Source organism: Pogoniulus pusillus, chromosome 35 (assembly GCF_015220805.1).
Source record: "Pogoniulus pusillus isolate bPogPus1 chromosome 35, bPogPus1.pri, whole genome shotgun sequence".
Lineage (NCBI taxonomy): Eukaryota > Metazoa > Chordata > Aves > Piciformes > Lybiidae > Pogoniulus > Pogoniulus pusillus.
In genome coordinates, this window is record NC_087298.1 from 9411218 (window position 1) to 9426069 (window position 14852).

Below are 14852 nucleotides of genomic sequence, written 5' to 3' on the forward strand. Positions count from 1 at the left end.
CAAGCCTGTTTACTGTTTGCTGTTCCCTTGTGCAGAGCCTCTGGGATCTCGAGCACTGATGCAGACACATGTCTGGAAACAGAACTTGCTCTCTCTGGAGCCTCTCCAGAGAGGGAGAAGGCAGGAGCAGTGACAGTAGCCCTCAGCCACACCCACACACAAACCAGGGTGAGGCGTGAAGCCTTTTGCAGCATAACCATGTAAACTGCACAGAGTCTTTCATGGCAACATCATTCCAACAAAAGCCTTGGCACAAGTGCCACCAGCACCAGGCAGGGCTGTGCCTTGTGCCCCAGCACAAGAGGTGACCTGCGAAGCTCTCCTAGTGTCACCACAGAGTAGTCCATTTCTGACCCCACTGAGGACAACACAGCCAAGAGGACCAGGACTGTCATCCCTCCCTGTGCTCCTGGGGTCTGACACTGCTGCCTGGGATCAGGGAGGCTTTAATTGAGCTCTTTTCTCTGCCTCTGCCACGGCAGGCTCATGGCCTCAGAATCCTCTCAGTAAGCTCTGCATGCCTTGAATTAGATGAGGAGGCCAAGCCACTTCTCTGTCCAACAGATGGTAACTAAATCTAATCCACAAACCCTGTCATGGTCCTGGGCAGCAGTGGCAGCTGTGGAGGAAGCACAGCCTTGTGACTGCCCCTCAGGTGAGGAGCTCCTGTCTCCTCAGCACTGAGAAAGCTTTGGATATCTTCCTCTTCCCCAGCTTCCCCCTGCAGGGTTCAGCGAGATGCTAACAGAGAAAAACGCTGATGCTCTAACTCCTGTGGGCCTGGTGCTGGCACTGCCCACCATGGCTGTGCCATGCCACCTAGGAATGAAGGATGCTCTGCAGCAGATGGGTCATGCAACTCCATACCCCGTGTGCCAGGGACCTCAGTACTTACCTGTGGTCCCAGTAAAGGAGCTTCCAGCTCTGTCCACTCCCCTGGAGCCTCACAGATCACAACCAGGAGTAAATCTCACTCTCTGCCTCCTTCTGACCTGCTTCTTCCCCTCACCTGGCAGGGGATTCCCAGCCTTGAAGGATGTTCCAACTGGTCCACATAACCTGAATTTCCACCACTCACAAGTTAGCCAGCATCAACCCCCCACAGCAAGCACTGCTCTGGAAGCACTCCAGGACCACTGCTGCCTCCCCTCATACCTCCCATCACAAAGTACCAGACCAGACGCTAAAGACTGAGCTGACTCAGACACACACATGCCTGCAGGTGGACTTTGCTCTGGATTTCTCAGGAGGTCATTTGCTCCTGTTTGGCTCCTGCCACGCTGGGTGCTCAGTGCAGCAGCACAGTGACAGGGAGGGAGCGGAACAGGGAACCTGCTTGGTTCCCATCAGAATCCCCAGCACACACAGGCTGCTTAGCTGAAGCCAGCACTGCTCACATTTCATCCCTGGGAACTGCCTCCTCACTTACTTTTACATTTGTGCCTTTCATAAAGTATGAGCCTGGCCCTGGAGCCTCCAGAAGGAGAGAAAAACGACTCACTTGGCATCTGATGGTCCCACTGACCCCTTTGCTAATGAAGCAATTCTCACTGCACATGCTGCCAACTTGTTAGCAATTAAAAGCAAAAGCAGAGTGCACTAACGATGGCTAGGCCTGAAGCCTCACTGACGTGGTGACTTCCAGAATGCAGCCCAGGAGTCTGCTGCTGCTGCTGGGATGGAGTGGATGATGAATGGTCTTACCTTGGCCTTGCCCGTGCTCTGCAGGATGTGCACCAGCGCGGACGCCATCTCCTCTTTGTTCTTCACGCTCAGCGAGGGCTCCAGCACCGAGCACAGCACCATGTAATTGTTAGTGATGTACTCAGCAAACTCTTTGTACATCTCCATGGGCAGGATGCTCATGCTCTGGTAGCGGGACTTGATGCGGATCATGGGCCCCGGGGACTTGCCCTTCCCGGGGTTGGGGCTGACCACTGGGTACCATTTCTCTACAAACTGCCGACCCGTGACGGAGCTGACAGGGATGTTCACTTGCCCAATGAAGTTGGTCTTGTCCTTCTTTTTCTTCTTGTCAGTCTCTTTGTATAAGTGCACCGTAATGTTTTTGAGCGATGGGAGGTTGTTAAATTCAAAGTGCTCCCCCCAAAACACATTATCAGTTTTCAATTTACAGGTAGTTCGTGCATAAAGAACATCGTCCAGGCATAACTCACACAAGTACTTTTTCTTAGCTGGCAAGTCCTTGGCTTCAATAATCCATAACTTTAACATATTCTCTACCCTTCTGCTGTTGTCCTGAAAAAGAAAAGAAACAAAACAACAACAAAAAAGGTCAATAAAAAAAACCCTCCACAAAGCTGAGCAAAACAAAACCGGAGAGATGAGTTAATTATTTCGGATGTGCTAAATGAGCAGAGGCTTAATTACATTTTATTTTAAGGAAATACTGGCTCTCAGGAATTTGCATAATGGCACTAGTTATGTTAATTTCCCAAATATCACTGTGCTCTCCATGTCTGCTGGTGCCAATTAATATGAGGAACAAGGAAGATAAACCCCTCCAAATCATAAAGGTACCATTTCCCCATTCACTGCTGAGAGGGCCTCAGAAGAAACCAAAAGAACCTCACCAATTGTTAATGGCTTTCACAAAACAAGAGCTCTGGTACCAGAATCTCACAGTCACCTCCCTTCTCAGCACAGCTGCCTTACGGCAGCACTGGAGTATATTTTCTTCACTGTAACAGAGCAACAACAAAGGGATCTGAATGCACACCCAGGGATCACCTCATCCATGGCTGGAACACAACCACTTCTGGCAGGGAAAGAAGCATTTGCAAAACCTCTTGGTATCTTAGGGCAGAAATCCAGAGCACCCAACTGAAACTTCCAGAGGAATTATGGGAGACAAAGTGAGTCCTACAGCAGAATCAATACAGTTCAGAAATAGAAACCTGGCTTGCATACTTTTAAAATAACAAGAGAAGAGAATGCTGTAGATCTTTAAGAGCTCCCCAGTGATGCTACCCTCATCCTGGAAGAACATCCAGGGACACGTGGTGCAGGAATGACTTGAAAGACAAAGCACTGCTAGGGAGTGTGCAGGAACCTGGTTTGTTTGGAACCCCTCGCTGAAACAGCAACCATGGCTTGGTCTGCTCAGCCTCAGAGCCTGGCCAGGAACATTTGTGCTGAAGTCCACAATAGAGTACTGTAGGTTCAGGAAACACACACAGGAACTAAACAAGAACACTGAATTCCTGATAGAAATATCAAGTCAGATACTGAGAGTTTATTGTCTATGAGCTCAAAGAAGGAAACTTAGCCATCAGTTAATGGCAGAGTTTGGGATGAGGGCACACTTCCAAATGAATACCTATTGACCACTGCATCTCAAAGCCACAGTGATGTGCCCAGCCCTAACTCGCATTCCTGGGACTTTTCTCATGGCAAGTGTGACCATGCAAACCTTTACAAAGCTCTTTCAGATCATTACTACCAGGCTGCTGCACTTGGAAAGCACCAGAATCACTCAACTCTGCACACAGGAACACACTGCTCGAGGCAGAAGTCCACCTCTCCCCTCCACTTCTTGTTCTGATATTGAAGGAAATCTTTTATACTGACATTTGGCACCGTGCTGGGAACAATAAACCCTGACACAGAGGGCTCCTTCAGCAACCTGCCAGGCCTGGACCTAACTTATGTGCACAGTTATGTGGCTCTGACGCCAGGGATGAATTCTCCGGAGCCCATCGTCTGTGTCTTCTCTGATCAGCAGAAAAAGGCTTGCTGATTGGGCTCATCAGTTGTGTGCTCCTGCAGTTGATTAGTCCTGATCAATCTTTGTTAGGTAATCCCAGAGCAGAGGGAGCAGCAGCTGTAGACTTTTACTTTAGGATGTACGTAGTGGGCCATAAACCAGCACACTGGGTGTCCCTGTGTTCCAGTGGAGAGAGGGATTTGCTTCTGCAGATCCCAGAGGGATTGACTTTGCCTACTCAACTGACTGAAGAAGAGGAACCTACATTCCACTGTGGCCCCAGAGAACTGACTGTGATGGGCAGCTGAGTTTCTCCATCACTAAAGCAGTCTTCAAGCACTACCAGAGTCAGTCAGGAGGTGTGATATGTGAGCCCTTGAGACTATTCAATCTTGTATCTTTGCTGGCAGCAACCTGCCATCTCTCCCAGAGCTTCTGGGAGATGGAAAGTCCTACATAAGTGGCACGTATCACCAGTAACAGAGCAAGACTGAAGACTCTCCAGATCTGATCAATTCTTAGCAACAGCTGAAGCAGCATGTGCTGGGAAACAGGGGAGAAATAATTGGCACTTGTCTGTAAATATAATTGTGGGAGAAAGCAATATGGAAACAGACTGACCCACCGTTACACTCACTCACTGCAATGACAATGCATCCCCTGCTGCTACCATGCACTGGGCTATAAAATGTACTAAGGAGGAGCTGAACTCTACCAGAGGCAATCCCTCACAGCCAGTACCTTATTTGGGTGCACAGCACGCCGCAGGTTCTCCATCCATTTATCTCGCTCCGCTGCTGAACGACACGAGAAGCACTTACTTCCTGATGAAGTCGTCACCTACAGGGAAAGGAACAGGATTATGTCTTGACCAGCACACTGCAGACTGTGATCTGGGGGGAGAGGGGGAGTTGGAAAGATGCTAGTGCACTGTGTATAGTTTTTTGGGTTTTTTTAAAAGTGAACAGCTTTACCCAAGCATGAAGCAATGGCCCCTAAGGCTAGCAGAGAAACAGAGCAACTCTCTATGTTACAGAAATAATCATGGAAGCAAATTCCAATTACTTCTCCTCTTCCACACCAGAAAACACTAGATAATGGGCCCCACACATGTGATGCTTTAAACTACCAAGTTCCACAACTGAGAGAGTGCAAATCCTCAGACGAACTGAAGATAAATTGCAACCACTTGGCACTCCTCCAGATTCAGCCCAAAGCCTGTGGAAGTAACAACTCACTCCTTGCTTTCAGCAGAACACCAGGACCAGAGAGGCTGGCTGACTTCCTGCCTTCCCTCTGCATGTCCTGCTGCTTCTGCAGACCATGCTGTGAAGAACCTGGGGACAAGTTCATACACCCCACTCCCAGAAACATTATGAGCAGCAGCTAACAGCCTGGCCAGAGAAACTCCCATGCTCACAGTTCTTGGCTGAGGAGAACCAGGCTGGGGTCCTGGATGTGGAGATGGCTGAGGAAGTCCTGCTGTGCCCTCACTCCAAGGGATCTTTCTGCAGTATTTGTGTGACTTCCTCTCACTATTGGGATTTTACAGCCAGGTCTTCAAGAACCACGCTCACAAGTGACATTTCCAGTGGTGCAAACGTTTCCTGTTTCACACCACATCCCTGCTGCCACATGGAAACTCAAACACTGATGACAGGCACCAAAGGTTTCTTCCTACTCACCACACCAGGATTCCTTGGAATCAATTACTGAGCCAGGGTCTAAAAGGCCAGTAGTTCTCTATACCTTCTCACAAACATATATTCCTCATGCTGCTTTCTCCTCCAGGCCCTGCTGGCAAGCTGACAGCTCATGACCGTGGTACCAGAAATCTGCCCTGCCCATAAAGCCCTTCACAGCTGCTCTGCCCTTCTCTGCAATTGCTGCTTTTGGTGATGTGCAGTAATATTCTTCATGTGCATCTCTGCCTGCAGGCCAAATGGACCTGGCTGAGACTTTAAATCAGTTCCCTCTGAGCTTCATCTCCACCAGTCTCAAGCTGCAGAATTATTTCCAAGTACTTTTATCATCTCAGAGTGTTTGTGTTTACATGCTGCACACTGGGTTATCTGCTTCTGGGAGACACAATCTCCTTTAATTTCATGTATCTCCCAGACGCCTAACCTGCTCCTACAGCAGAGCTGGCACTTGCTAAGCTTTGTCATTAGCTAACCTCAGTGATGTGCTGAATGCATCCCTTCCTTTGAACAGACATCTTCCAACCAAGCCAAAATGAGAGGAGGCCAAACAGATCCCTTCCTCTGAACACAGACATCTCACCAGGACAAAATGAGGTCTGTCCTGTCTTGACACAGCAAATGCAAGAAATCTTCCAACCTTTGATATCCCAGACACATTCTCCTTTAGATGGACTGTCCTCACAGGCTTTTATCCTCTGTCCTGTAAAACTACATATCCTGCTGAGCACAAGTTAGCTTCTATTGCCAGAAGAGCCCATATTAGTAGGCCCTGGAGTATGACCTTTTCAGCATCCTTTCATGCTTCAGTGTATTCCCAGCTTCCTCAAACTCTCTCATTACAAATCTGCCCTGCTTCATCTTCTGTCTGCTGCTGCAAATGCTCGTGTGAACCTCCATCCCTGAACCTTCACAAACAGACTTCTGGTGCCACAACAGATGTACCACTTGCCAGACTGTGTCTGCAGCATGCAATCCCCATGCCTTGCTCTGCCAGAAGGTCTGGCAGCTTTGCATCTTGAGCCTTCTCTCAGTAAGAGCTCTTGCAACAGCATTCAAACTGAGCACAGCCTGACCTGACTGCTCCTGAGACCTAAACAAAAGCAACACTTCTCAGAACATTCCTCAGGCAAGAACCTGAGATTCAGCATCTGAGCCCCGTCTGATTTGGCTCACCTGCTCCAGCTGTAGAAGACTCAGGATGATCCACATTCAGGTCCAAAACCTCATAGCCCTGACACTCCTGGTAGAGCTACACTACCCTGCAGATGCTACAGATGGGTTTCTGTAACCCCCACACTGACATTCTGGCAAAGGCCCAAAAAATTCAGTCTCCATTCATTGCTTAGAAATAAAGTTAATAAATGCAGACCGGGTCAAAGAACACCTTTCAGTCAGCTGCACCACCAGCCCATTGCCTCAAAAGCCATTTCTTACCTAGCTTCTTGTTCAGCCCTTTTGTTTTGATGGGAGTTTGGTTTATGAATGCAGTTGAAAAGTGTTCTCAGATCTAGAAGATTTGTAGGAAACTTGGAAGTTCTTTCATAAAAGAGAATTATGACTTCTTTGATTGCTACTGAAAGATGCTTTCCCAAAGGCAAGTTCTCCATGGTGACACACATGGATCCCACAGCTGTCTAGAGGTTTCATATCCAAATAAATAAGCAGGCAATTTAGCTGTCCTTCTACTGAATCTGGTAATTTAATAGGTTCAATATCTTAATAGATTTTCTTGGCACCCTTAAGTCAACATATTATCATTGAGTTATCTTGGTAGAATTTATGATTCAATTGCAAATCAACTACTGATTAACTAATCACTCAACACCTAAAAGACCCTCCAACTGTCACACTTCAGTGAGAGGAGGGTGAAATCCTGTGTCAGACACGAAGCACTCTTGATCTGGTGGAAGCTGAAGGTTGTATTTACCACGTGTGACCAAAAATGTAACTTCCCCTGGATCTGCAAACACATCCCAGCTTTGAACTGACCTGAACATCAATGGCATTCGTGATCCTCATGAGATAATATCTTGATGGAGTATTCTGGTCTCATCAGCATTTTGGATATGCTAGAATACTATTAATGTACAGGATGCACTCAATTAATAAAACTCATTAATTTCTGAACTGTTACTTTTTCACATTCACTAACTGCAGTCCTTGCACGGTTGGTCTCTCAAATCTGCTAAGAGCTTCTCCTTTTAAGAATGCCTCAGGTACAGTACAGGTTCCTCAATGTACACCTGAAGGAATCTCACTGGAGTAACAACAGCAGGTGATAGCTGAGTTACTAAAGCAGCTTCTCTCAGTGTTAAAACCATTTTAAGAGGAAGGTTTAAGGCTCAAGCCAGTGAATCCCACCATGACAACGTGCAGAAGGGGAAGGCAGCGATGCCTGGGCCAGCTCGGCAGACTCGTGCCGGCTGCTCAGACCAAGCAGGGCTGTGTGAGCCACGCTGAACATTTGCAGAGCTGGACTAAATTTAGTGGAGCTAAATTTAACTCCGCTGAATTATCCCTTGCTCAGGCAAGGCCAGGATGAGGAGACAGTTTCAGTCATACAGGAGCAACTAAAGTTTTTCCCCCAGCTACATCCCACAACAGCCCAGACATGAGCTGTGCAACAGGATAAGACTTCAGTCTGCCAGGACAATGATGGAGCCCTTGGTCCTCACTTGCCTGCCTGGCCCAAGTACCCAGGACTCCCACAAATATCAAAGCCAGGAATCCCAGTCTCCTTTACTGCACCAAGATGCTCACTGTGCGTTTAGCACACATAGCAAGTGCAGCAGCTCTAGAGGATTATGCTGATGGGAAGTCTTCTAAGGAGAAAGGAGATGATGTTGAGTAACTTCTGTAAGAAATCGATGAAGAAGCCCAGTAAATACTGGCTGCCAAGTACTCAGCAAGTTAGAAAAAAGCAGGTTTCAGAGAACTAAATAAGCAGCAAAAGCCAAATACAGCCTGTGGAAAAGGACTGCATTACTGCTGAGTCCTTACCCCCGGTGGAGCTGAGCCCCAGCTTCAGCATGTCCTAATGCAGGTCGAGCTAGAGACAAACAATTGCACCTTCACACAGGCAGCTGCCTCCAAACCAGCCACTTGGGTTTTTTCCACTGCAGATGGCTTTGGCACCTCTCGCTTTTGTCTCACTTTGGGTGTGCTGCCAGTTCCCTCTCTGAACCTGCCCTCTTCAGCACAACTCCATCTGCAGCCATGTCAAACCCTGCCGCTCTGCTCTCCGAGCCGCAAAGCTGCTACTGCTGCAGCTCACTGGAGAAGGACCTGCGGCATGCTCGTCACCCACGTGAGAACTAACAGATACCTTTGCAACCTGCTCTGAGTGACCCTGCTTTAGCAGAGAGGCTGCATCACACGGTTTCCAGAGGCCCCTTCCAAACTGGGGTTTGAAACCATTCTGATGCTCTGACACCAGTCAGCTGGTGATGGAAACAGCTTCCTAGGTAGTGTTCACTGCCTCACCACACAGAGAAGGAAGCTGAGAACTGTGTAAAGCTGGCACTGCCCAAAAACAGCAACACATTGCTTCTCAATGTGAGACACCAAACTTGGCAGTTTCTGATAGATCTCCCTGGAAAGCAGACCCATGATGGCCTCAAAGTGCAGGGACAAGGCAGCATCACCAACCAGCAGCCCTGAGAAGATGTGTGTGTATTTTGTTGTCTGGCTTTCACTATTGCCTGATGTGGAGAACCATGTGGCAAGTCATCTGTGGCTGTGCAGGCAGGGGTCTGGAGGGGCCAGCAGAGCCACCCAATTCATTCCAGTATATGCTGCTCCTCTGCCTGGGCTTGCCCCTCTGGCCCCGTGCTGCCTCAAGACGATGCTAACCCTGTGCTTCCATCACTCGAACCTAAGCGCACAGTGGACTGTGGTCACCCCATGCTGCCCATCAGAGATCCTGGGAGATCAGTACTTGATGCGGCTGACTCAAAAAGGTGTTTGGCAAGAGAAGCTAAATGAATGGCTTGGAAATGAAAACACAGAGGACCAATCCTCTGTGGTGGAAGATGATGAGGACTTGCCCCATCATGAGGGGAGAACACGGGGTGTGGGAAACATTAACAGAAGCCAAGCTGAATATCTGCTGCGAGGAAAATGAGATGGAACAGTTCTTGTTCCAGAGGCAGCAAACAAGGCTGCTATGTCTGCTCTGTTGTGGTGGATGGAGAAGCACAGCACTGTGTGATGAACAAAACACCTACTGGGTATGGATTTGCAAAGCCATGTAACTTGTGTGATCTGCAAACTCATTTCAGTGCTGAACCTCACTCCCAATGTGAAGGAGGCTCTCTGGAGATACAAGACCAACACAACAAGATGGCATTTAGCTCTCACCTCAGTCCTTCCCACTGGAGCTTGCTGATGAGTAACATCAGTTACAAATCAATGTCCCTTTTGTTTTCTGGCATTCTTCCTTTCCTCTGCAAGATGTGCAGAACAGCAATCAAGATGTTCTTTTTTTTATCCTGTATGACTCTTCTTTACCCAATTCACTTAAAAATAAAACTTTCTTCCTCCCTACAAGTGCATGACTTGTGTAATTTCCCTCTCAGTCAACTTTCTACAAGTGCTGTTCGTGCTCCTTCCTCTGCTCTTGCGTGCTGAACAGAACTGGTAAGCAACTTGTATTACAGATGTCACATCTACTTTCCATCTAGCTTCATTTTATCTTTCTTGAGTGCAACATAATAGAGGCCACATAATTTACAGAACTGTTCTCCTCCTGACCTGCTGCACTTGCTCAATTCTACAGAGACTGAGCAGCACTGGCAGCCCACTTCAGAGTTTATGTTTGGGGCTGTTGTATGTAAGACTATTTTTGTGTTACCTGTCTGTATTTCAAGAACTGGATCTGTTCTCTTCTTTCTCTTGGTGTGCTAATTCCAGTAAAGAGAGAAAATCTTCACCTCTCCAGGCTGACTCCTCTTGGACACACACAAGGCTGTTCTCATCCAAGGCCTGCAGTCCCACTGCCCCCAAAGTACAATGCAAGCACGGATTATACCGTTTATCCTCTCTTTTACGTTCAAGTACAAGCAGGTTACCCTCTCTTCACAGAAACACAAGTATCGACCAGCTTATTATCTAAGAAAACCAGTTCTCTGTCCAGCCACTGCCATAAGCAATAACACTTTGCCATCCACGAGGCAGGACAAATGATTCCCAAGACAGTCTACATTGAATTATCCAACCACAGACTGGTTTGTACATGTTCTACTACCTCCTGCTAGTACAGATCTAACCACATGCCACAACAGATGTTACCCCCCCCCCCCCCCTAAAATACTCACAGATTTTTCTGTTTACCCTAGCCAGCAAAGCTTCAGTTTTCTAGACAAAGTCCTCAACACTCCCACTGACCACAGTGGGCTACCTTTGTGACCACTTGTAATGTCTTTGTGAGCACTGAGCAGGGATTAGCACTTCCTGGTAACTGTATGAACATAAAAGAGAGGTTTACGCTCTTGCTAATATACAGCCTTAAGCAGCTCAGCACCTGTGCCAGCAGCAAGCTCTGCTGTGACAGCCCTCACACAGCAAAGGGCTCACTGCTCTGATTTTGTCGATATGATCCTCCTTGGAAAGATGGGAATAATTTTCTGCCTATGAAGTGGTCTCTGTGCAGCAATTCAGAGCAGAAACATTTTATAACAGCCAAAGCCCAAGATGCAAGCCCATACACATCTGGCTCGCCGGGCAGCCCCACCGTGTGGCAGGATGGACAGAAAAGCTCCTTACCTCAAAGCAGTAGTCTTGTCCCAGGATGCTACTGTGGACTGGTTTGATGACCACTTCTTCCTCCATACTGAGATCCAAAGCCTCAACAGCACTACTGGGACTGAGCAAAGACTCGTGGGAGCGTGATTCTTTCAGCCTCGGCATTAGATGGGATCTAGAGGAAAGAAGTAACAGGATCAGTGGATGCTTTCCTTCCCAGGGAAATTTTAGTCCATCTGTTAGCAACAACTGCAGAATATTCCTGGGAATATTTCACCATGAGATCACTGAGAGCCCAAAATAGCAGGGACTGCTATGTTGTCCCATGTGTAAGCTGATGAGCAGGTTCTACTACAGGCTGTCTGCTCAATAAAAAAGCCTTATTGGAACTCTGTTGCAGGCAGGACTATGTTTTGAGAGGTTTGTAGAGGCAGGTCTCTGCACAGCTGAGTGTATCTTTAAATGCCCATCACACCCAACCACCTTCCAGGTGTGCTGCATCATGAGTGGATTAGAAAGGCCAGCTGGTCCCAGCACCAGCTACTGTGCTCCCCAGCACAGGAGTGGGTTTGCACACGTGCAGGAGATCACATCAGCACCCCACTTCATTTTGTACTGTTTCACAGCACCCAGACCCTATTGACAGAAGGATTTTACCTGCAAAGAGGGAGGAGTTAGTGACACAGAGCTGTGCTGGCTCACTGCACATGGAGCATGCCTGGGGAGCAGCTGGCACTGCCAGGGCAGATGCCACCACCGTGCGCAGGCACCTTTCTCCCCACCATAATGCATGCATCTGTATCACAGGGATGCAGGTGGTGCCTGGGTCCAGCCTCTGTCACCAGCATCCTCTCTCCAATTGTTACACACATCCCCATGATGGGGACAGTGTGGAAAATAAAGCCATGATAGCTCTATCGATTGATCTAAATGCTCTGGAGTCCCACTGGCAGCATTTAGCAGCAGGGAGCCCACAGACAGCGAGCAGCACACCATTTTCGAGACAGCCAATACAATCAATGGTGCTGTAACTCTTAAAGCAAAACCAGCGAGCTCGAGGGGGAAAAAAGCCCCAGAAAGATAGCTGGGTGCTCCTGGGGAACACACAGCAAACCCAGGAAGTGGCAAGGGAGAAAAATATCTTGAGAGCAAAGGGAGTAGTTGCTTTTTCTATAGCCTGCACTATGGAAAATGTTCCTAGGCCAGCCAGCTCACAAAGCTCTGAGCCTGGTTACTGTGACCTTTAAAACCTCTGGCAAGCACTTTGGGGTCTGCCAAAGAGACCATGTGTGCCTCTGTCTACACAGGGTGCGTGATGCCTCCTTCAGAGGCACAGGAGGACAGAAGTATGGAGAGTTTGAGACGTTCTCAGCATGGCCTTTCACAAGTGAAACAACAGTGCTCCCAGTGTACTCCCAGATTGCTTTGTCTGCGCGTGTTGAGTTGTGTCATTCCCTAGAATCAAGCTGACCAGAACACAGAGAAATGTCAATAGTGCATGCAAAATTCATCACTTCCAGTGAAGGACACGCCAGGCTGCATCCAGGAACTGCCAAAGGAGCTTCTAAGATAAACAGCAGCAGAAGATAAACAGCAGCAGAAGATAAACAGGTGCTTCTCCAGATCTGCCATTAAGATTCAGCCACGGATGAAGCCCCGGGTGATAAGGGACCAGCCCGCAGCTGGGTTCTCCAGCTGAGCACGCTAAGTGGCTAGCTCCAAGAGCTGCAGGCCAGCCCTCCTCACCAGCAGCACGGCAGGACAACCAGCCTGGGGACACACTGCCCCAGGGCTCAGCGACAAGCACAGCCTCCAGACGCTCCCTGCTTCTCCTGAGGCTGGCAGCCAGGACCAGCTGTGGTGGTGCCCCTTAGGCATCTGCAGAAAAGCAGGCTACGGCACTGCGATCTCTCCTCAGAGGACAACCACCAGCCCTCCGATGTTAAAAGCCATGGGTGAGCAGAGCCCTGTGCTGGATCAGATGTGATGACTTTGAAGCAAGAGGCTCTCTGTCCCATTAGTGATTCTCTGAACTGCCCACTCACCCCACATCTCTATGGTGAATAAATTGATCTTTAGGAACTGAGCACAGTCATTTCCCAGTACTTTGTGGCAATTTTACACTATTTTCACAGAAACGGGTCCATATCCTTTTCCTCTGAATGATACTGTAAATTAACTCTAATACAGGCAGGCAGATCAAGTTACCTCTGGATGCTGAGTGCAGAACCAATACCCAGCAGCTCAAGAACTGACAACACCCACTGCTCACCAAGCCCTGATAAGCCCAGAATCAAGGCATCTTATTTCCACGCTCTACAGATGAAATCAGAAAAGGTTAAGTAACCAAGCTGAGACCTGCACTGGTCTGTGGACAAATGTAAATATTGATCATCTAAACCTGCAGCTCGGGAACAGCACGCAGTACCCCACAGGTGTGCATCACCAAGCTGGGCTGCTTCATGCTGCCCTAGGAATTTTTCTTAAAATTAAAACAAAACAAGTCTATTTTTCATTTAAAACTACTGCAGCTGCAAGGCCACGGGTGGGAGTGCAGATGTGCAATACCAAGAATTACCAAGGGGGAGTTTCTCAGGACTTATGTTCTCACCAAATCCAGCAAATGCGTGTTTATATCCCTCCACGCTCCGCCGTGTGCCTCTGGGAATCCTAAAATTAATGGGACTTTTCTTAGGCAGGAGGTTATTTGTCAGGTTCCTGCCTCAGCAGGATCCACTCCCGTGATGTCTCTTACTCCTGAACGGCTGATCAGATCCAACCCAGGTCAGCAACAGAAACATTTCTCACCAGATGCTGCACTGCACGGAGGGAGCGCTGCAGGTCTCAAACCAGCCCTAAAAGGCCCAGCATCTGCCTGTGTATCACAAGCTAAGTGGGGAGATGTCATTAATTAGAGACTCTCGTCTGAAATCTCAGCGGAAGGGATGAGAGCTCTCTCTGCCAGAGGCAGCCCTGGCAGAGCAGCATGAGCACTGCCCATGCAGAGCCTCCTCCCAAGGCCAATGTCCTCAACCCCTCCCCAGCACCCCAAAGCTGCCCTGACCCTACAGCACTTAACCCGCAGCAGCCCAGCATGGTCTGGGAGGCCTGCAAATGTCCCAGGGTGAAAGAAGGGCTACACACCATCAGTCTCCAAAGGACACACTGGTTCTTTTCATCCTAATACCCTGCTCCAGGGGAGAGAGCGTTTCTCCAGCCCTGTGCTAAGTGACATGACATTTGCAGCAGGAGTCCACTTACTGGAAGAGGTCTGCAAGTCCCCACCGCAGCTCCCCACAGCCTTCCCTTTGCATTAATAGGAAGGAAAAGCTACTGCTAAGGCCATAAGCTGCTTCCCTGACTGGGAGAGTGAGAGCACTCTTCTTACCAAAAGGACCACTCAACCTTCCCCTAGTTTGGGCAGGCAGAAGATGAAACTGCCATGTTACAGTGAAACCTTCAGCGGGACAATGTCCCTGGCTCCTCTCCACCGGGCTGTGACAGACCCGGAGAGCTCCATCCAAAGACAACCACGGGGTGAGGCCTGGCAAGTGCTAAAAACCCAACCAACCACTTGCTGATGAGGAAGTGCAGAAATGTCAAGCACACAATGGACTCAGCCTGAGGTGGGGCACCAGGCACCGGCGTGACTGTACTGGTTGTGCCCCAGCTGCTGGAAA

General features: G+C 48.7%; 1 protein-coding gene across 16 annotated transcripts in view; it reads right to left on the bottom strand.

Annotated features, from left to right (window-relative positions):
• The window catches only part of DAB2IP (DAB2 interacting protein), a 215612-nt gene that overhangs the window by 35314 nt on the left and 165446 nt on the right, over nt 1–14852 (bottom strand). For all 16 annotated transcript variants that reach the window (XM_064171628.1, XM_064171631.1, XM_064171630.1 and 13 more), the window contains 3 exons: nt 11194–11347; nt 4469–4567; nt 1705–2259 (listed from right to left, as the gene is read on the bottom strand). In XM_064171628.1, coding sequence (XP_064027698.1) covers nt 1705–2259; nt 4469–4567; nt 11194–11347 — 808 coding nt within the window. The remainder of the gene's footprint in view (nt 1–1704; nt 2260–4468; nt 4568–11193; nt 11348–14852) is intronic.